Source organism: Elephas maximus, chromosome 22 (assembly GCF_024166365.1).
Source record: "Elephas maximus indicus isolate mEleMax1 chromosome 22, mEleMax1 primary haplotype, whole genome shotgun sequence".
Taxonomy (NCBI): Eukaryota; Metazoa; Chordata; class Mammalia; order Proboscidea; family Elephantidae; genus Elephas; species Elephas maximus.
In genome coordinates, this window is record NC_064840.1 from 70,765,857 (window position 1) to 70,788,123 (window position 22,267).

General features: G+C 51.4%; 1 protein-coding gene across 1 annotated transcript; it reads left to right on the plus strand.

Annotated features, from left to right (window-relative positions):
- The first annotated feature begins 1,839 nt into the window (after positions 1 to 1,839).
- DUSP4 (dual specificity phosphatase 4) lies at positions 1,840 to 21,412 on the plus strand. The gene is made up of 4 exons (XM_049866420.1): positions 1,840 to 2,739; positions 14,159 to 14,304; positions 16,368 to 16,587; positions 17,125 to 21,412. Exons 1-4 carry the CDS (start codon positions 2,307 to 2,309, stop codon positions 17,508 to 17,510), a joined length of 1,185 nt encoding a protein of 394 aa, XP_049722377.1. The 5' UTR covers positions 1,840 to 2,306; the 3' UTR covers positions 17,511 to 21,412.
- Positions 21,413 to 22,267: the final 855 nt, after the last annotated feature.

The window sequence follows — 22,267 nt, forward strand, 5'->3', positions numbered from 1 at the left end:
ACAGAACCAGGGTGGGCACTCAGACGCAAAATTTAAAGCGGCGCCAAAAAGCCAGTAATCCGAATATTTTAATGCAGTGCTTAAAAAAAAATTAAAATCTATGCAAAAAAATCCATTTTGAATAAAATATCACTGCAGGATCACAACAACGCCGAACTGAGTCATGTTGGTGCAAGACAAAAGGAAAGATGCCCTGGATAAGCTGCGCCCCCCACCGCCGACCAGACCTTAGCCGGGCCGCCGGGGAGCTTCGGAGCACAGGGAGAGGGGCGCGCGGCTCCAAGGTCTCGGAGATGGAGGCCCCTACGGAGCGAGGCCGGTGGGGGAGTGGAGGTGGCCCTGGGGGGCCAGAGGAGAGAGCAGCAACTCTTTGCTCCGCAGGGAACAAAGACGGAGGGGCAGGAGGGCTGGGAAGGCCGGGCGCCGGAGCAGGAGGGCTTCCACGCCAGACCTGGAGTGGAAGACTCGACCCCGTTGTCCTCGAGGCCGCCTCGGGGCGCATCCCCTAATTTCCTCGCCTCAGTGCGTAATTCTCCCTAACAAGACTTGGCAAGATGTCGGGCGAATAATTTTTGGCTTCTATCAGGTCCCCACCGCGTACATGCACAAACCCCCTGCCAAGAGCGCCCTCCGGGAAAATTAAATGCTTAAGTAAAGCTGGGGCGGGGCGGGGGGGGACCGACCGGGGAGTGGGTGGGTGAAATCGATGTGATCTGGAAAGAGGGATGCAAAGAAACCTGAACCTGCGTGAGTAAATGCTTCCCAAAGGTCATTCTTTTAGCGTAAATTTCTCAAGGACTAGTTCCGCACCAAATGTGGACCCTAATTGTCATTTCCTGAGAAGACAATTCACAGATGTGCAAGACGGGGGCGAGGACTTTCCCGAAAGCCGAAACGCCGATCCCTTCCCCCCCAACACACACGCAAAGGTTAAATAAACACATTTTAGGAAGCGTGGAAGCGAGTGGCACCCTTGCCCTCCTCCATCTGAACAACATTCCGGCCATCAATGCCTTCCCGCCCCCCCCCCCCCGGGTCGTAAAGCGACAAACCCCACGCCTCACCCCTATTACCGTAGGGCTTCGGGGAGGGAGGACTTTCTCTTTCATCTTCTAAGTTGGGGTTTACCCACGTTCCTCGGGAAGCTATAAAGCTGATTTAATGGTGTAAGATGAAAATCGATCACACTAATGCATAAGCCAACGCTTGAGGAAACGTGTTAAATCGTGTAAAGACAACCGGCCGGGGCGAACGAACTCTGAAACGTGGGGAGAAGAGACGCAAGCCTTGCAGGGTGGGCGGTGTCGCACCCCGTCTCTCTCCACCTCGGGACCGGGTGGGGAGGAGACCCGGCGAGCTCACAGTTAAGAGGGGGGCGGAGAGTGAGGCGCTGAGGTCAAAAGAGGCGAAACCTCAAACCCCAGCCGATGGCCTCCGCTAGGCGGGCTTCTCGGCTGCTTCCTTTGCGCCAAACGCAGCACAGCGGGGCGGTGGCACTGGAAAGGGACTCGTGCCGGGGCAGGAAGCGCGCCCGGGAGGCCGGGCGGAGGGCGAGAGGCGCGGCCGGGCGGAGGGCGAGAGGCGCCGCCGCGCTCCATTCACAAAGTCCCGGCGCAGCCTCCCCCTTCCCCGGCTCCCGGATTTTATGAATGGGCCTGGCGGCGGACGCCGAGCGCCTTGTTTACTCCGCTCTTTGTGACGTCGGGGCCCCGTGACCGGGCGCGCGCGGTCGGCGCTCCACTCCCGCGTCGGGGAGGGCGGAGGAGGGGCGGGAGCAGCGCCGGGGGAGGGGGCCCGGCGGCGGGAAGGAGGCGGGGCCTGGCGAGGTAGTACGGCTCCCCCCGCGCGCCGGAGCCCGAGAGCGTTGATAAATCTCAAGGCAGGGAGGAAACTCCGGCTGGGCCAGTGCGCGGAGCTCCGGCGGCGTGTGGGGAACCGGGGCCGGAACGGCGGCGCCGGCGGAGGCAGGAGCGCACGACAGGCCGTACCACAGCGGAGGAGCAGAAGGGAGCCCGTGGCCCTCTTTTTTCGTAAACACGCTCCCCGCCACTGCCACCTTCCCTTGGCGCCGCGCGCGGTCCTGCCTGGCGCCCGAGGCCGCTGCAACTGATATGTAACCGGGGGACTGCAGGAGGAAGGGGACTGGGGAGAAGAGGCTCGCCCGCCGTCGCCGCTCAGAGCCAAGTTTGCAGCCACTTCTGCACGCGCTCTCCCTTAGCTGCCTTCTGTCCGCCCCTTCCAGCAGCCCAGCCGGCCGGGTACCCTTCGCCTCGTCGCGCACCCGGCAGCCGCGGTTCCCCGCGACCATGGTGACGGTGGAGGAGCTTCGGGAGATGGACTGCAGCGTGCTCAAAAGGCTGATGAACCGGGACGAGAGCGGCGGCGGCGCGGGAGGCAGCGGCAGCCACGGCGCCCTGGGGCTGCTGAGCGGCGGCAAGTGCCTGCTCCTGGACTGCAGACCGTTCCTGGCGCACAGCGCGGGCTACATTCGCGGCTCGGTCAACGTGCGCTGCAATACCATCGTGCGGCGGCGGGCCAAGGGCTCGGTGAGCCTGGAGCAGATCCTGCCCGCCGAGGAGGAGGTGCGCGCCCGCCTCCGCTCCGGCCTCTACTCGGCGGTCATCGTCTACGATGAGCGCAGCCCGCGCGCTGAGAGCCTCCGCGAAGACAGCACCGTGTCGCTGGTGGTGCAGGCGCTGCGGCGCAACGCTGAGCGCACCGACATCTGTCTGCTGAAAGGTAAACGCGGGCACCGAGTGCCAGCCGCGGTGCCCCACACTGAGCTGGAGCGTGTGTGTGTGTCTGTGTCGGGGGATTTGGCGGCCTGCGCCTTAATGGTCACGGGAAGGAGTGCCCCGAGTGACTCGTGGCTGTAGGGATCCCCGCGCGCGCCTTTGTGCGTGTTGGTTTTTGTCTGCTTCTGTGCGAGCTTCCGAAGTCCTCAGGACCCGTGCGTTTCCCCCGTCACCTGCCCTCACCCTTCCCGGTGAGTCTGCGTTTATTTACACCCACTAACGGTTCTCGCCTCGCGGGTGAAGCGACTCCTGTGTGCGGGCCATCTGCGAGTACAGGGAAGCACTCCCAAGTACCACAGTGCGGGTGGGGACAGGATGGGCCTGTTTGTTTGGCGTGCCCCGACCCTGAACTGCATTCGAAACGGAGAGCCCGAGGGGATGGGAGGAGGGTGAGCGCCGAGGTGGGATCGGCCCCAACCGGCTGTTAGATGAAGGAACGCGAATGGGGTTGCAGACATTGTGGGGAGCGATCTGGGTCATTGCTCCCGCTGCCCAACTCCGAGCTCCTCCTGGAAGGTGGCCAACTCCTCCCGCCCCGGGGCGAGACCGCGGCCCCGGGAGCCGGAGGCGATAGGACTGAATATCTGGGGGACCGGAGGCTAGGACGGTGTCTTCTTCCCCCTATGAATCCGGACGGCGGAGAATTCGATCTTTTGTTTAGACATGATTGCCGAATATCCGATGGCGCGGTGTGCTTGATTGAAGTGAAAGCTGGCCAACTTCACCTTTTTCGGGGGAGGGAGTTTTGTCAAATCCAGAAGTCAGAATCCCCGAAAGGGCAGCACCTTATCCAAGTAACTGGAGGGACTGTGCGCCGGCCGCGGGCAAGCCGGCGGCCGCACCTGCCAGGGTCCGTCGGTCCGCGGCCCTCGGCGCCCCTTGCGCTGGGCAGCGGGCAGGCCGACGGGGTGGCGGTCCTGCCACGCTGCGCCCAGTCCTCCCGCTGCCGCATTCCTCGCATTCTTTCGCGCTCCACCGCTTCTCGCCTCCGAAGCCCAGAGGCGTTTCAGACCGCCGCCATCAAAGAGCCGCTCCTCTCCCTGAGGGCGCCCCTTGCCCCTTCCTCCCTGAACCGGACCTGTCCACCCAAGAGGAAGGGAGATAGGGCGGAGGGAGGGGACGGAAACCTCTTCCCACCGCCCCTCCTAAAAGCACAACAAAACTGCTCAGTGCCGAGGACAGGGGTTTGCGGCTGGTGAACAGCGGGGGGCTTTGTTCTCGGCAGTTGCTTCCTGACCATTTGACCTGTCAGCTGCTGGGGAAATGCTGCTGTTGACCTTTCGTTGAACCGCCAAGTCGATTTTGCGGATTTTTCTTTGTTTTCCCGTGAGGGCTGCCTTTTGCACCTTTATTTGAGCCCAGCTCTCCTTTCTCCCCAAAACGCTTTAAGAGAAAGTGCCAGGAAGGGGCTTGCACCGGAAGGGCCCGCAGCCAAGCGGGGGCGAGCTGGGCGCTGGTGAAGGGCCGGCCTGCGCCTGGGCGCCTAGCTGTGCCGGGCAGCCAGCGCCGGGCGCACGCCCCTCAGATCCCTTCCTGCGTCAGTTACTGGTCGGACCACCAAGGTGGTGGCCGCGCTATTGTTTGAACTGGGCAGCCCTCCCTTTCCTGGGACTGTCACTCTTGGGAAAGATGAGAGAAAATTCCTCTGGGAAGAAAGTCCGTTAAAGTGGGCAGAGGCTGGCCGGCGTGTCCTCCGTGCGCGCTGCCCCCAGGTTCCTCCTGATCTAGAACCTGGGCGCGCGCCTTTATGGCTTCTGAACCCAGGACTCCGAGCGGGGACTGGGGCAGGACTCTACCCCCACGTGGAGTCTGAGTTTGTTTTGTTTTTCTTCCTGAGAGAAATCCAGAGGGGACCGCCCTAGAGCGGCAGTCTGGGCACGTGGCCCCTGGGCTTCTGGGGCGCAGACCCTTCAGCCCCGCTTCTAGGGAGAAGGGCGCGTTTTTAAGGTTCGATCCCCTGGCCCGCGGCACTTCCTCCACCCCTCGAATCCGGTTGGGAGAGCCGGAACCAGGCGGATTCCGAGAGCCGCCCCTTGGACGAGCCGCTCAGCGCCGGGGAGTCGGGGCGAGGCAAACGTTGATGTAAAAACTGGGTAGGACAGGCAGTCTCTGGGTAATATGACAGTCCCCTGGCGGGTGGTGAGGTGCGTGGCCAACGGAAAAGGACTGCTCTGAAAGCTGTCTTCGGAGTGTGCTCATTTTCTCCTCCAGGAGGCCTGAGACTGCCTCCTGTAGTCTGCCCTGAAGCGGGTGGGAGGACCGACGACGGCCCTGTGCATTTCAAAGTCGACATCCCCCGAGATGAGAGTGTCTAAGCCTGGGCAAGAGTTGAGACTTCGCCTCCGGTCACGCTCAGGGAGTGGCCAGGAAATGTTCTTACTGTGTATTCACAAGCAGAGATCCCCTCGTTGGAAGCAGCAGCCTGCAAATCACAGGGCTGCGGCTTTTTGTCCTTCTGTATTGGTGGTAGTACATTTACAGGTTAACCGGAACTTAAACTGTTTAACTTAGCTTGTTTTGATATTGGAAACTCTGGTGGTATAGTGGTTAAGAGCTTGGCTGCTAACCAAAAGGTCGACAGTTCAAATCCACCAGCCTCTCCTTGGAAACCCTATGGGGCAGTTCTATTCTGTCCTTTAGGGTCGCTATGAGTCAAAATTGACTTGATGGCAGTGGGCTTGGTTTTTTTATTTTGATATGTGCTAAGCGGAGGTCATCTTCAACCCACTTCCTCTTCCTTCTCTCTGCCTTCTAATGAAAAGGCCTCCCCAGAGAGGGCAGAAAGAAAAAAATTAGCATCTGCGCCCACAGTGCTGGGGGGAGGTGCAGCCTGGGGGAGACAAGCAATGGATCCTAAGTCTTTGGAGACACCCAGCTTCCAGTGGTGGGGAGGAGGCTGTGTGGGCAGGGACCTAAAGGGGGGAACATTGGGAAACAAGGGAAGAAAAAGCTCCTTGGATTATATTTAGAAAATGCCTGGATTGATGAGGGCTTGGGTAATTTGGTTCCCACTGGAGGTGCTCATTTTATTTTCCAGCTAATGGGCCTTCCTGTATCTGTCTCCTGTCATGTGGGGTAGTGCGTGTGGAGTTAAAGTGGGGTGGGCATGAAGCTGGTGGGAGACTCTGTTGGTGTTTGCTATCCTGGGAGGACAATAAAAACAGCAGGGTGTTTTCAGAAATTATACTACCCTCCCTAGTCAAAGGTTGGAAACCGTGGTGGCATAGTGGCACTTAACGTGCTTCGGCTGCTAACCAAAAGGTCAGCAGTTGGAATCCACCAGCCGCTCCTTGGAAACTCTGTGGGGCAGTTCTACTCTGTCCTGTAGGGTCGCTAGGAGTCGGAATCCACTCGATGGTAATGGGTTTTTTTAGTCAAAGTTTATCTAATTCTACTAATTTTTTAAATCCATTTTTTTATTTCTGCCACTTTGAAAGGGGAACTGATTCCTCATTGAAGGTCATTAAAACTGATGCCGCAAGCAAGCAAAACTTCATAGTTAAAATCAGGAGTAAGTGTCACTTAATATCAACAAAATGTTGCCTAGCCTTTAAATTTCCTGCTATTACCCAAGTTTTGCTAAAAGCAGTAACCCAAATCACTACAATATTTCCTAGTCTTTTTTCTAGGGAAAGATTCCCACTGGGGTAAACTCCCCCCGCAAGCTCATTCAATTTAAAATCCCGTAAGACATTTTTAGGGACAGTTTAGAAATTTCAGTTTTTCAGACATTATCATAATATACATCTCCTTTACAGTCCTTTTCTCTCTCCTTCGTAAATTCTTGGATTAGAGTTTTCGTCTCTCCTGGTCATTAAGAAAGACAGTCGTTTTTCTCTCCTGTCCCCCAAATAACAAATCAATCTGTTATGTAGAAAGATTTCAGGTATAAAAACGTTAGTTTGCTTTCTCCTCCTGTCTAAAATTCACCTCAGCTCATGTATGACCTTTGTCAGTTCTTATTCAAATTCTGATTTAAAAGCTATCCTGGAGCGGTTTTGAAAAATTCCGGGGGGGGGGGGGGTCCATTAGATACTCGGGTTTCTCCTTCTAGGTTGAAATTCATGTTCCCACTAGTCCCCAGACTTGACCATACAGCCTCTGACATTTGACCTTTGTGGAAAACAGCCACTTCTGCCAGCAGTGAACGGTGGGAGCAGGCAGCCCCCGGCAGCTCTCTTGTCTCTCTCCTCCCATCCACCCGTCCTAGTTCCCCAGGTCAGTGGCATCAGCAGCATAGCCCTGGGGGTGCCGAGGTTGCATTTGCATACCTCTTCCATTCAAAGTGAAAATGACTGGCTTTTTTCTCTGCAAATATGATACAATGCCCAGGACAGCCTAGGACTGGGAGTATGAGAATTATAAAATGTTAGGTCTTAAAGATAATTTCCAACCCCTACTATAGTTTTTTTTTTTTTTTTTTTTACTATAGTTAAGCAGCCCTGGTGGCACAGTGGTTAAAAGCCCGGTGGCTAACCAAAAGGTCAGCAGTTCGAATCCACCAGCTCCTCCTTGGAAACCCTACGGGGCAGTTCTGTACTGTTCTATAAGGTCACTATAAGTCGGAATCAACTTGATGGCAGCGGGTTTTACTGTAGTTAAAAAATGAAAACTGAAGCAAACTCAATAGATTTTGCATCCTCTGAACTGGGTGTTTCCCATCAACAAAGTAACCAAAGGCAGAGTCAGGGTGTAAACTGAGTGAAAACTTGACCTTCACGAAGAGAAGACCACACGGCTTCCTCAGGCTTGCCCTGGTTGCTAAGAGAGACAGCCTGCACAGAAGGCTGAGGGAGCGAGAAGCGGTGACCATTTCAAGGAGCCAAGAAATTCCTTTAAAACATCTGAAACCAGATAGCCGGTTTCCTTACTAGGAGGCAGTTCCTGGCTAACAAAGAGGAAGCATGACAGGAAGAAAAGTTCACTCTCCAACGGAAGCCAGCTTGCTGAACCACGCTAACAGCACAGAGGACAGGGAGGGGCTGCAAACAAGACCCAGCCCCGAGCTCAGCGTTGGTGTCAGCCAGCTGGCCAAGGAGGGACATGTCTCCCAGTGGATGGAGCCCCAAGGTGAGAAAACCACATCGGTAAATTTTAAATCGGCATTTCATGGCTGCTTACTAAGTCAACACCCACACCGAGTGAAGTTCTTAAAGGCAAACGGCCTTCAAACCACCCAGACTCTCTTGTTGGGCAACATTAGCCTTGTATTGATAAGATTTCCCAGAGAGCAAGGGAGGGAATCTTGCCTGTGAACAGGTGATACTCTGAGCCTTGAGAGGGTAATGGAAAAAAGTGACAGGCACGTTAGAATCTATGGCCATAAAAAAAAAAAAAAAAAAAAAAACCATAGTCACCACCAAAGGACAGCCTTCTCCATCACAGACCCCAATAAGAGGCCGGTTCTGGTGCTGCTATCAATAGGACATGGGTCTGCCCTTTGCAGTGCACGTCACATGCACCTTCCAGCCTGTGTGTGGGAGGGGCAGGCAGCTTCGAAAGTGTGTAGCCAGCCAGCCAGCCAGCGGGTCATCATTTTTACTAATCTTGGACAATCGCCTGGCTTGAGCATAAGTGAGAAAAAGAAAAGGACAGATGAGATAACTGTAAATATAGTTATTCTTCAAGAAACTCTGGTGAAAATCAGATTACCTTTTTCCTCCCTTGACTCTCCAGTTTTAAAAGAAAAACGAGAAAATGAGAGCTTTCAGAATAGAAAGTCTATTTTAAATAAGGACATGGGAAAAACAGGTCAGAATTAATATCTGTTATGGAATTACATTCCACAGGACATAGAAAAAAAAACAGGTCAGAATTAATTGGCAGATCTGTTAGGAAATTTTATTCAGGAAATAGAAACACAGATTGTAGCTACCTGCTGCCTTAAAGCTGGTGAAAATGGTGTGCTTTCAGTTTGTAAACTTTGCAGATAGATCCAGAGTATTGAGAATCACAGGATGTTTGAGCTTAGAGATCTTACAGTCAGAAATCCTTACGTTTTGAGGTTGGGAGACAGGCTTTGGGAGGGAATGTGCTTGTTCGGGAAACCCTGGTGGTGTAGTGGTTAAGTGCTACAGCTGCTGACCAAAAGGTTGGCAGTTCAAATCCACCAGGCGCCCCTTGGAAACAGTATGGGGCAGTTCTCCTCTGTCCCATAGGGTTGCTAGGAGTTGGAAATGACCGGACGGCAATGGGTTGGGTTTTTTTGGGGGGGGTGTTTGTTCAAGTTCCCACAACTTGAGCTGGGACTGGCACCCAGACCGCCTGTGTCCACGTTGCCTCCCACACCTGCAGGAGGCACGGGATAAAGCCCAGCCCCTTTGCATATGACAGAAATAAGCTTTGAGTTTTGGGTAAAACTGGGTGATCTAAATCTGGGTCTTAGAAAAGGGGGGATGGGTATTGAACCCGCACACATCTGAGACTGGGTAGAAAGTACTGAAGGGAAGATGTCTGAGGGCAGCCTTTTTGACCCCACCCACAGTAAAAATTACATTGCACTTGACATCACCACCCAGTATACAGACACAGACACTCCTGAAACAGAAGTTCCATGACACCGTTGTTGCTGGTTGCCGTCGAGCCCATTCTGACTCATGACGACCCCACGTGTGCGGAGAAGAACTGCTCCATAGGGTTTCCAAGGCTGGACTTGTTGGAAGCAGATCTCCAGGCCTGTCTTCCGAGGAGCCTCTGGGTGGATTCAGACCACGTTTTGCCTTGTAGTCAAGCGATTAACCTTTTGCACCGCCCAGGTGTGCCTTCTGTGAAGTGATGCCCTCACTAAACTCAATAAATTCTACTACCTTCTATTGTATTTCATTAAAAAAAAAAAAAATCCTGGTCCCGGCCCCTTAATGACAACCTGCAGTCAGGAAACCACTGGAAAGGAGCAGTTTGGTGACACGTCAGCAGTGCCTCATTCAGGTCCTTTCTGATGAGGCCAGCAGGCCCTGCAGAGAGAAGGGCCACCAGGAGGGGGTGGAAGGCAGAGACAGGTAAGCAGCAGGTCAGCTCCTGACAGCAAGCTTGGGAGTTCAGCTTTGAGGCCGCTGGCCCTTCCTCCACCTGTGTGTGGCCCCTTGCCTGCCCTGCACCTCAGTTTCCTCTTCTGTAAGTTGGACTGATCATGCTTTCTCACGGGCTAGTTGGAGGAGATAATGTGTGGGAAGAGCCTGGCATATAGTCAGTGTTCACTGTTAACAGTAGCCGTCACTTCAGTGACGTGGATGCCCTTGCTCCCTGGTGTGTGGTCTTGTGGGGTGTGGACTTGAATCATAAGTTGCCCTCTTCACTGCGTCCTTTGGACCATCGGCACGTATTGTCTTCAGCCTTGGCCCTGGCCTGAGTGAAGCTCTTCCCACCAGAACCCCCTTTGGTTGCTCCTTGTAACAGCCAGTTGTTAGTTGCTGCCGAGGGAGCTCGGACTCCTGGCAACCTTACGTGTAACAGAACGGAGCGCTGCCTGGGGCCTGCGCCATCTTCGTGACCCTCCCAGCCCTGGGCTCATCTCCCAGCACTACATCAGACAGTGCTCTCCTGTGACCCGTAAAGGTTTCGCTGGCCAGTTTTTGGAAGCAGATCACTAGGGCTTTCTTCCTAGTCTGTCTCTTAATCTGAAAGCTCCGCTGAAACCTGTCCACCCTGGGGGACTTTCCTGGAATTTGACTTACCCCTGGCAAAGCTTCCCGCGTCACGGGAACACACAATCCACCACACTATGACAAACTGACAGACAGGTGTTGGAACAACCAGCTACGGACCCTCAAAAACTAGCAGTAACTCAGGAGGGAAAAACCCTTTCGTGGCTACCCACGTCGGAATGTTGGACTTTCCAGAGCACCTGTCCTTGAGCTAGTCTGCTTCTTCACTTAGTTTCTCTTCGGTAGTTCCTTAAAGACACCCCAAAGAGAAGTAAGTTTTTAGTCATAATTTTTCTGCTCTGTTCTACTGGTGTCTTTTGCAGACCATTGTTGTGTCTCTGTCTTGCTGTTAACAGCCTGGAGATGTCGAATGGCCCCTTCTGGCCTCTCCTCCACCTGCTGGGTTCCCTTCATCTCACTCACTGAGCCGCCGGTCCTCCCTGCCTCCCACCCACCCCACACCGTGGTCAGTAGCTGGCTCTGAATCCCTCAGCGCTCGTTCCGCTGTGCCAGCCTAATTGATTGACCCCAGGAGGTAGCTGGTGCTTGGGACTGGGAAGGGAATACAGAGCTCAGGAGGTATGCACCTGCCCTTCCTCTAACTACCAGGTCTCAAGACTCTGACTGGAGAAAATAAATACAGCCCAGGAAGAGAAGGCTGCCAAACGTCTGGGAAGCTGGCAGCCTTACGGAGGCCCCTTGTTCCTCTTTAGTCTTTGGGGATCAAGGAAGCCTTCATTATGTGTCTCCCAGGTGCTAAATCAGTCCTGGCAGGCATCCAGTGAGGAGGAAGTTCAATCATGTTTTACAGGCATGGGGAGGCTCAGAGAGGCTAAGTGACTGGCCCCAGGTTGCACAGCTGATGAGTCACAGCTCAGACCAGTCATTCTGACTGCAGAGCCTCTGCTCTTTTTGTAACTTCAGTCTGGTTCCCTGCTCATGCCTTCTGAGCTTTCCCCCGCTTCTGCTGTCTTTGGGCTCCCTCCTTGTGACGAGGTGTGATCCTGGAGCCTGACCCTGGGACTTCTGTGCCCTGACCGTTCATTTTTGGGTGGGTACAGCTTATCTGTCTATGTGGGTGATGAGCTTTTTGTCTTACATTTCTTTTTAAACATATGTTTTAGTAGCTCAAATTATGTAAAAAATACAAGGGTCATTTTTTCTTAAAAAATTTAAATTCTGTAGAAGCAAATGGAGCCCTGGTGGTGCGGTGGTTAAGAGCTTATCTGGTAACCAAAAGGTCGGCAGTTCAAATCTACCAGCTGCTCCTGGGAAACCCTATGGGGCAGTTCTACTCTGTCCTGTAGGGTCGCTATGAGTTGGAATAGACTCGACAGCAAAGGGTTTATGGAAGTATATAGAGGGCAGTGGTGGTTCAGTGGTAGAGTTCTCACCTGCCGTGAGGGAGACGAGGGTTCAATTCCAGCCAATCCACATCAAGCGTAGCTACCACATGTTTGTCAGTGGAGGCTGCCATGTTGCCGAGCAGGTTTCCATGGAGCTTCCAGACTAAGACAAACTAGGAAGAAAGGCCTGGACATCTACTTCTGAAAAATTAGCTAATGAAAACTCTATGGATCACAACATTCCAATCCCTTTGTGCGTGGGGTTGCCATAAGTCAGAGGCCACCTGTACGGAAGCTAACAACAAGAAGAATGTAAAAGCATAAAGAGTAAGAAGTGATGGCTTTAAAATATATATATTATGGTAAAATATACAAATACAGAAAATTTTCCACCTCAACCATTTTTAAACGTACAATTCAGCACTAATTACATTGCCAAGGTCACGCAGTTTTCACCACCAAGGATTTCCAAAACGTTTTCATCCACCCCAGACAGAAACTCTGTACCCATTGGTCAATAACTCCCCAGCGATGGTTTTTATGTAGGTGTTCAACAAGAGTTTGCTGATGGATCCATTTCCGTTCCCCTTTTTCCAAAGGGCACTGTCTACTGAAGTATCCCATAAGGCCAGAGCCCCATTGTAGAGCCCTCAGCTAAAGACATTTGCTGGCAACTTCTTCCCCCATACTCTGCTGGCTGCATATCAGATAGCAACATTTGTAGCCTTTTAAGGAAAGAGGACCAACCAAAAACCAAACCGATTGCCATCAAGTTGACGCCAACTCATAGCGACCCTATAGGACAGAGTAGGAGTTACCCAAAGGGTTTCCAAGGAGCAGCTGGTGGATTCAAACTGACGACCTTTTGCTTAGCAGCCAAACTCTTAGCCACTGTGCCACCAAGGCTCCACATAGGGAAAGGGGGTTATAACGGAGGGAGGGGATGCTCCTGAGATGTGGTAACCACTGAGGCCACCAGGCACCTCCAGCTGGCAGGGCCGGACTTGTTCGTAGGTTTTCCACCCAGAGAAGCTGGTCATTATGACTCAGCAGGAACCAGGGCCTTTGACCAAAGAGATATCCATTTATACCCTGAGGGAGGGAGTGGAGAGAACAGAGAGGAAAAACTGTATACCCTGTTTCTGTAAGCCTTATGATACGACAGAGTCATTTTCCCCTCAGAAGCAGTAGACAGTAATTCCCAGGGTTGAAATTTGGGGCAAGTAATTGACTAACCGTCACATGCCTGCACGTTGGAAGATGACTGTAAACGTACACAGGGAGCGCTGGACCGGTACTACTCAGCCATAAAGATTTCATGGTTCGAGCTACATACATGTGTGTCCTTCAGCCAACTTGTCATTTCTACAACATACCAAAACCGAAAAACCAAACACGTGGCTGTCGAGGTGATTCCCACTCACAAAACCTGCAAAGTAAAAGCAGGGCCAGACATTGACAGTAAGTGGTAAATACCCTCCAAAGTAAAATCCCAGAGATCACAGGATGGTCGGAGACCCAAGGCTCGAGTAGTTCTGGGAGTGTCTCCCCTGCCAGCCTCGCCCTGCAGCTTTGCCTACCGCCTCCGCCCAGAAGCACTTTTCTGGTTAGCGCTGACAATATTCCAGTTATGTTGGCCGTTTATCTTTTTTACGTAAAACGCCTCCCTTCCCCGGAAGACAGTTCCACGGATAACCTACCTTAACCAGGCTTAGCAACTCTCAGGTCAGGAAATCCTCCCTTGCCCCAGACCTGTATGTAGCAAGAGGGATTTACTGAGATTGAAGCCCGTTTCCTTTTGCTTTGGTTTTTTGATGGAACAGCTGTTTGTGAGGCCCTGTGATTGGCATCTGTTCCATTCATTGCTGAGCTCCAGGGGGGCTGGTGCCAGGGTAATTTTTCCCCTCCTTTCCCACACTGGAGAGGCTGTCCAGAGGAAGGGCTAGAGTGGAGATGGTGTCTCTGCAGGTTCCAAGGCACAGCTGCCGGCTGCTTCAGTGCTCACGGAAACCCACAGTGGCCATTCCCTCTTGCCCTTCCATGCTTGGTGATCCCCTAAGAAAATGGTCTGAAACGGATCTCATCTGCATACTTATGCACGTCTTCCTTTGCATATCTTCATCCCAAACTGAAGCCCCCAAAACTTCCCTTCCAGCCTTTAGGATGCAGTTCTGGCTTTACGTGGGCTCTGCATCTCAGGAAAGGGCCCACAGCCATTATCTCCAGGCCCAGAGTGCCACCCAGTGGCAAATATAGAGCCAGCCCATAGCTTCCCAACAGACCACTTTTATCTGGGGGTAGGATCCAAGTTCTTTCTGGCTTCCTGCTAACTTGGTAACACTCTCCTTAACCTGAACCTCATTCTCCTTTACAGGTGGCTATGAGCGGTTTTCCTCCGAGTACCCAGAATTCTGCTCCAAAACCAAGGCCCTGGCAGCCATCCCACCCCCGGTGCCCCCAAGCACTGCAGAGTCCTTGGATCTGGGCTGCAGCTCCTGCGGAACCCCACTGCACGACCAGGTAGATGGCAGCAGGAGCCCAGGCCAGAGTGAGGGGCAGAGACTAGAGGGGTGGGCAGTGTGGTGGCAGGTGGAGGGCCTTCTTTTCAGAATGTCCGCATTTCGAAGGCTTTGAATGTAGCACCTCAGTTTGGGGGGGATGTGGTGAACCCTGGGTATCGGGGGGGATGTAGGTTGGGTCCATTTATTGGAATTTTTCCTCTTCCCTCTATTATTACCCCTTCCTTAAAAAAAAAAAAAAATAGACATCACTCCCAGAAACCCCCGAGTTAGCCTCGAGAGTTATGTCAGACAAGGCTGATAGGGCTGTGAGTGTGTGGCCTGCTGTACAGAAAGCTGAGAAAAAGTACACCCTTCTTCTTTGAAGGAAAAGCTCATGGAACCAACCCTGGCCTGCAGCCGTGAGTCTCTACCCCGTGTACACGCCAACTGTGAATGCCAAACAGACGTAAATGTCACCAGACTCCCTGAGGAAACCCTGGTGATGTAGTGGTTAAGAGCCACAGCTGCTAACCAAAAGGTCAGCAGTTTGAATCCACCAGGTGCTCTTTGGAAACCATATGGGGCAGTTGTACTCTTGTGTACAGGGTCACTATGAGTCGGAATTGACTCGATGGCAACAGGTTCTTTTTTTCTTTTGTAACCCTCCCCAAAGAAAACCAACTCAGGCCACGCCATTTCTTACTAGCCCGTCCTCCCCAGCCCTTCCAGTTAGATGGGAGGGAAGGAGGGAGTTTCCGGGGCGCAGCCACTTGGCTTCCCAAATCTCGGATCACTTGAGTTGTTCTGACCCAGAAAATTTTCAGTAATTTAGGCTGACATTGTCTCATCTAGCCCAGTTCCCTCCTCTTGTCTGTGAGCCCAACATGGGATCCGCTTTTGATGTATTAAGGGAAGACATATTCTGCTTTCATGAAAGGTTGCACAGCAAAGTCGCTTCCCATTTAGCAGTTACTACACAAATTGTTCAGAGACATTGGTTACATTTTTCACAATGTTTTCACATTCTCATTCCCTTCTGGATGTTTCGCTTCCAGTAATCTGGTTTCCCTGTCCCTTTACCCTTTCATCTTTGCTTTACAGTAATTGTTGACCATTTAGTCTCATACAGATGATGTTTTAAAGGTGCACAGTACACACTGGTAATATTCATTATTTTATAAGCCAGTCTGTTATTTAGTTAAAAGGTGCCCTCAAGGGGTAGTTTCAGTTCAAGGTTTATGGAGTATCTCAGGAAGGTGATAGCCTCAGGGAGTCTTCTAGTCTCAACTGGCCCAGTACATGTGGACTTTTTAAGAATTTCAGTTCTGTTCCACATTTTTTTCTCCCCTTCTATCAGGATTCATCTTTTGTAGCCCTGATGAGTACGGTCGTTAGAGGTGGCCGGGCACCATCTAGTTCTTCTCGTCTTAGGGTAGATGAGCCTATAGTTTATGTAGGCTCTTAATCCTGTAGACTAATTTCTTCTCTGAGTCTTTGGTTCCCTTCCTTCTCTTTTGATTCAGATGAGATGAGATAGTTGTATCTTAAATGGCTGCTCACAAGCTTTTAGGACCCCAGATGCTACTCACCAAATTAGAATGTAGAACACAAACTTTGTGATCTATATTATGGCAATCTACCAAGTGTCCCATGAGACTATGGTCCTAAGGCTTCAAACCCAGAAAACCAATCCCTCAAGTGTAAAATCTTTTGTTACAAATGGTGTGGTAAGGCCAGCATTGTCTGCTGCTTCCTTTATCACCAGGAAGGTGGGTTGCTTGGACCAGCAGGTGGGACCAACAAACTACGTGGCTCTTAGCTTCCCTGTTCATGGGCAGAACAGAGGGTAAAGGCTAGAGAGGTCCTGCTGGACCCATCCACTCTGGGGACCTTAAGACTAGGAGCTCCAGAAGGATAATGGGGAACCCCGGCAGGGCTGTGCCTAGCAGGCATTCTCCCGCGGGCCTGTGAAAGCCCATCTCAGACTGCCTTCCCCCTCCCTGTGCCAAGCAGCCCAGCCCTCTTCCTGGTTGCCTCCCACTCATGTTGCCCATGGGCCTTTGTTTTCCCTTTCTGGTGCAGGGGGGTCCTGTGGAGATCCTCCCCTTCCTCTACCTTGGTAGTGCCTATCACGCTGCCCGGAGAGACATGCTGGACGCCCTGGGCATCACAGCCTTGCTGAATGTTTCCTCGGACTGCCCCAACCACTTTGAAGGACACTATCAGTACAAGTGTATTCCAGTGGAAGATAACCACAAGGCCGACATCAGCTCCTGGTTCACGGAAGCCATTGAGTATATCGGTAAGTTGGTCCTGCCTTTGTGTTATTAGGTCAGGGGGCTGGGGCCAGGGAGGACGAGAGGGCACCACTGGTAATCAGTGTGTTGAAGGAGGGACTTGGGAGGCCCTGTGTTCGGGCTGTGCCCATTTTCTCTCTTCCTTACCCACTGGGTGTATGGTGGGGGCAGCGAGAGGAAGGTGAACTCCCAGACCCCTGCTGCTAGCTTGCCTGCCTTTCCTTTGCATGTCTCCATGTGTCTAGATGGTAAGACTTTCTGGATGCCGAGGAAGACTAAAAAAGCGGGGAGAATTAGGTCGTTTTTGTTTCTGCAGATGGAAATCTTGAATGTCTGTTGGGGTGTAACTAGTTCATCATACGTGTGTTTCCCAAGTGTAGTGTTCTTGTTTGGTTAAGTCTCAAAAATACCCTAGGACAGACGGGTTTGTAGAGTCGCTCAAATGTGCCCCATCCTCCAAATCTTGCCCACCCCTTTGGTATGCCCTCTGGCGAGGGGCCAGGAACACCGAGGGCACTAACTATGTCACGCTCTCTGCCCAGATGCGGTGAAGGACTGCCATGGGCGGGTGCTGGTACACTGCCAGGCGGGCATCTCTCGCTCAGCCACCATCTGCCTGGCCTACCTGATGATGAAGAAGAGGGTGAGGCTGGAGGAGGCCTTTGAGTTTGTCAAGCAGCGCCGGAGCATCATCTCACCCAATTTCAGCTTCATGGGGCAGCTGCTGCAGTTTGAGTCCCAGGTGCTGGCCACGTCCTGTGCAGTGGAGGCCGCCAGCCCCTCGGGGCCCCTGCGGGAGCGGGGCAAAACCACCCCCACCCCCACCTCGCAGTTTGTCTTCAGCTTCCCGGTCTCCGTGGGGGTGCACTCGGCCCCCAGCAGCCTGCCATATCTGCACAGCCCCATCACCACCTCCCCCAGCTGTTAGAGCCCAGACGCAGAGCCCCCAAGCCGAAGTCGGCTTTCAGCAGAGGTGGGTGGGCCATGTGTGGCGGCAAGTCGGGACTGACCAGCAGGGGGCAGGTGACCAAGCTCCTTCCTCATCCATTTCTCCTTGGCCATCCTCCGGGCCAGCTTGAATGGCAATAAGGACTTTGAATACATATTAAAAGCAAACAAACAAAACACTCCAACTTAGAGCAATAATGGCTGCCTCAGCAGCCGGGGAAGACCTTGGTTTGGTTTGTGTGTCAGTTTTACTTTTATGATAGAAATTTCTTACCTCATTTTTTTAAGCAGTAAGGCTTGAAGTTATGAAATCCACAGATCCTGGCAAATGTGCCCAACCAGTTTTATTGGGAGGAGGGGGGCGGGCAAGGGATAAGAAGCAAACATGTTTCCCAGAAGTGCCTGGATTTCTGTTCCTGCCCCATTTTTGTTGTTGTCATATTTACAGGAACTTTATTATTTTTTTTTTAAAGAAAACTTTTAGGACATGGTTTTTATTTCCAAGTCACCAACAGGTGAAAAATTATGCTTAATAATAAATAAAAGTATTTATTAAAAATTTCCTCAGTATGTAAGTACAAGGAGTCCAGCGACAATGACTTTAGAATTTATTTATGTGGATGTCAAACAACGGAGCACAGTAGCATGGCAATGTCAGAGCAGTTAGGAAGTTCATGATTTCTTGGTCACATTCAAGGTTAGCATGGTCATCAACTTGTGTTTGTTGCCCCTGAGAGGCAGGTGGAGTGGGAAGAGGAAGAAAGGAAAGGATTCCTGTGGAGCTGGTTCCTGGGCACATAGACCACTGAAGCTATTTCAGCCCCAACAGTACACCCTTCTCTCTCTAACGATCATGAATTCGATTGGCTGATCGGTGTGTTTTTTCCCTAGCCCTGCCTAGGGCTTGTATACTATCCGTGATAAATGCCATATCCTATGAGGTGCTCCTGAAAAATTGGGTGCAATTCTCATTCTCCTGCAGTGAATCGTTCGGCAAGGTCATTGGGGAAACCAGCTAACTAGACATAATAAACCTAAAATAAGCCCTTTTGTAAATTAAAGCACCCTCTTTTTTTGCACAAATCTGAGTTTTTCATCCTAGAGAGTTTACTTGAAGTATGCCAACCAATTCCTGTGTTCTTAAAATTCCTGGTTTAAGTGGATATTTTTATGTGCCCTCTTTTGAGTGAAAAGAGGGGAAAGGTCCCCTCGAGGTTTTTGAGGGGCAGGAGAGTGCAGGGCAGGGCAGACTCCTTGCCTGGGTCTGGCTGCTGGGTTCAGTGAAGTGCATGGTCACGGGCACTTGGGGGGCCATTGTAGAACCTTTTCTTGGGACAATCCCATTTTAAGAGGCCTTTCCAAATGGAAGAATGGCTTCGGAGGGAGAAGGACATGTTTTCTGTGGGGTGGGCTTGGGGGGAGGGAGAGGGAACAAAGCTACCTGTTACTTCATTTGTAGTATTGTGGAATAGTGTTGTTAAGGAGTACCAGACTAGAGGCCATTGCCAACTTGTCTAGAAATGAGAGCATGTGTTTTTAGCCCTTTGAGAGTCTAGATCTAAATGAACATTCTTGCTCACCTACAAATAACTTCAAGCCTCAATGTCACTGTAGTGTTGAAATGCCCTCTCTCACCTGAGTATCCCAGACAGGACCAGGCTCATTACATTTCCTTCCATGAACCTGTGTCTGCATCATTAGTCCTGCCTCTTTCAAGCCCCACCTCTGGGTGAGGCCAGAGTTTCCGCTTCCTGCTTTTAGAAAAGCCAGAGGCTGCCTCCTGCCCCTGGGAGCTGCTTGGCTGACTAGTTAGTTAAGGGTGAGGCGTGGAGGGGTCGGGGTTCCTGGACAATGGACCCATTTAGAAACAGCGCAGTTGGACGCTCCTGTCTTTTCCTTGATTCCTGGAAGTCACTTCATGTTTTGTGATGAACGAGGTCAAATGGGTCCTGCAGCTGAGAAAGCTGTGGATTCCAGTGGCAGATCAGCAGGGGAGGAGGGGTTGCTTGGGGGGGAGGGAGGAAAAGGAGCTGGAGAACAGATTCACTTTTTGAAGAAGGAGTGTACAGTTGCCAAAAACTAAGCGTAATGCTTTCCCAGATTGGAATTTAACCACGTGGATGGTCAGAACACAGGATGAGTTTCAGGTCTGTCTTTCCTCAGCTTCCCAATTCAAGTCTTCTACCACAAGGTCAAATAACTATTCATAAAGCCATTTTCTCTGTATTTGGTAATAGTGCGGGTCCCAAAGCTCTTTGAAATGAATAGGACATTGGCTTGATTGGAAAAGGGGACTTTGTTGTTGTGGTTCTCCCAGCAGGAGCCCCTTTGATGACTTGGAATAACTGTAAGGAAGACACCAGCATAGGGTGAACCTGAATGGTCAATGAGTTTCAACAGGCGCCCCTCCCATGAAATGATTTCTGGTGATGTGAGATTCTCCAATGGCCGGAGGGCATTGCCTCGGTCACCGGTTATCCGTGTTGCTATTGGCTATGAGAGGCAGTAGGTTCTCTGGATGTTCTATGGAGACCCAGGAATGCTGCTGATTGCCTCCTGAAATCTTGTCTGTCCACAGGCATTTATGGAGGACCACTAAGGGAAAGTGGCCCGATGTTCCCACAGAGCAGGATTAGGCTGAAGCCAGGCAAGTGGACGGCTGATAGCGCCGCCTTCAGTCATCCTTACCTGAGGCCATTTTGTTCAGGTGTTCAGTCCAGCCAGATTCCAGACAGTTTTCAACAAAACTGAGAAACCGCGAGAATTTTTTTTTTAATCCTTGGGTAGATGGACAGGGGAAAGGAGGACAGTTGATTCAAATGTGAGGGCAAGGGGCTGGAGACTGGGGCTGGCCAGGGATTACTAAGCCTAGTATTAAAGCAGTGGTTTGCCTTGGCTGCCCATTAGGATCAATTAAGTCAGAGTTTCTGGGAGCTGGACCCAGGCATTAGAATGTTTCAAGGCTCTCCAGGTGCTTGTGATGTGCCCCCAAGTTCGGGAAGCTGCTGTCGTTCCTGCATGGCACGATGCTGTTGGTGGCTGGGCCTTGATGACACAGAACTAGCTTGTCTCACAGGAGCCACGGGGTTTGTCACTGGCTCAGTTTGGCCCCCGCCCAGCCAGGGGACAAGATGGTTTATCTCAGGAGCTCCTCAAGGGGTGTGAGTCCCCCCTGAGTAGGGCACCCTGTCCTGCTCTCTGGGATCATCATCAGGTAACTGAATACAGCGGCCAGATGTCAATGTTTTCCTTGAAATTCCTTGTCTATCAAATTAAGATGGAGAGTGTCACCTCCTTGAAAGTGCCCCCTCTCCCTCCATTACCCTGCCCCTCCTTGGAGTTGGAGTTATACAAGGAAGAGACTTCTTACAGACAGAGCAATGCAATACTCGTAACTTTTGTAAATAGCCCATCTTTCAGAGTGGTGTCATTTCTACATTTGATATGCCTGTATTTCTGTAGGATGTATATAGTTTAGGGGACTTTTTTGTTGTTGCTTAGTTTTGTTTTTTTAGAAAAGTCAACATGTCTGTTTTTATTTATTGCTTGAAAAAAGATCATTTGAAGAAAAATAAATACATTTTCAACCACTTCTGGCTTGGTTTGCCCTTTCCTTGAAAACTGTCCCGCTCCTCTGACTTGGAAGGGGAAGAAAGAAGACGTGGGCCTTTTAATAATCTCATGTGTTTAGTGACATCTGCAGTGAGACGGGCTGGTAAAATCGGTCAGCCCATTTGTGTTCCCTGAACAGCACTCAAGGAAAAGGAGAGGAAGAGGCTGGTCCTAATCTCTGAGAGCCTGATACCTCCAGTAGCTGAGAGACTGGTGGGGAAGAATTGGATGACAGAAATAGACAGGGCCCTTCATCTGAGAATCTGCTGTGTGCCAAGCACAGGATACAGAGATAAGGACGGATTAGAACACTTGAAAAAAAGTCAAAAGACATACTGTACTGTGTTCTTGGATACAAAGACTCAGTGTTGAAAAGATACTTCTCCATAAATTAGCCTATATATTTACCTATACACTTAATGTGATCTCAATCAAAACACCAACAGGATTTAAGGGGGAACGACAAAACGATCCTGAATTTCACCTGGAGAAATAAATATGCAGACATAGCCAGGGAAACTCTAAAAATAACAGAGGGAAGGGAATCATGAGGTGTGGGAAGAGGGATTTATATCCTTCAGTATTGTGCATCTACCATTGTTATGATAAAAATTGCTTTAAAATCTTTTTACAGGAGATTATTTTAAAAATTGAGATTCTTGGGCCCACCTCAGACTGAGTCAGAGACTCTACAAACTCCCCCCAGGTGACTGATTTCCAGCCCAGTTCAGGAATGAATGTCTGACCCGGATTATGTCCGCTTGTGTCTATTCCCCTTCCGTTGATGCGCTCCCATGGTAACAACACACAAACCATAAGTGTTCCAATTACTACTAACAACCATTTTATTTTGCTCATGGATTTGTTGTTCAGGAGTCTGGGAAGGGCTCTGCTGGGCAGTTCTTGCTGGGGGTCTCTCAAGTGGTTGCAGTCAGGTGCTACCTGGGGCTGCTCTCATCTGATGGCTGTATTAGGCTGGATGTCCAAAATGGCTCTCTGACGTGACTACAGTTGATGCTGGCAGCTGACTGATAGTACAGCTCTGCCTGTCGACCACAGCGCCCATAAGAGTTCTCTCTAGGTTTCTTACACGGCAGATCAGAGCTCCAGAGTGAGTATTCCAAG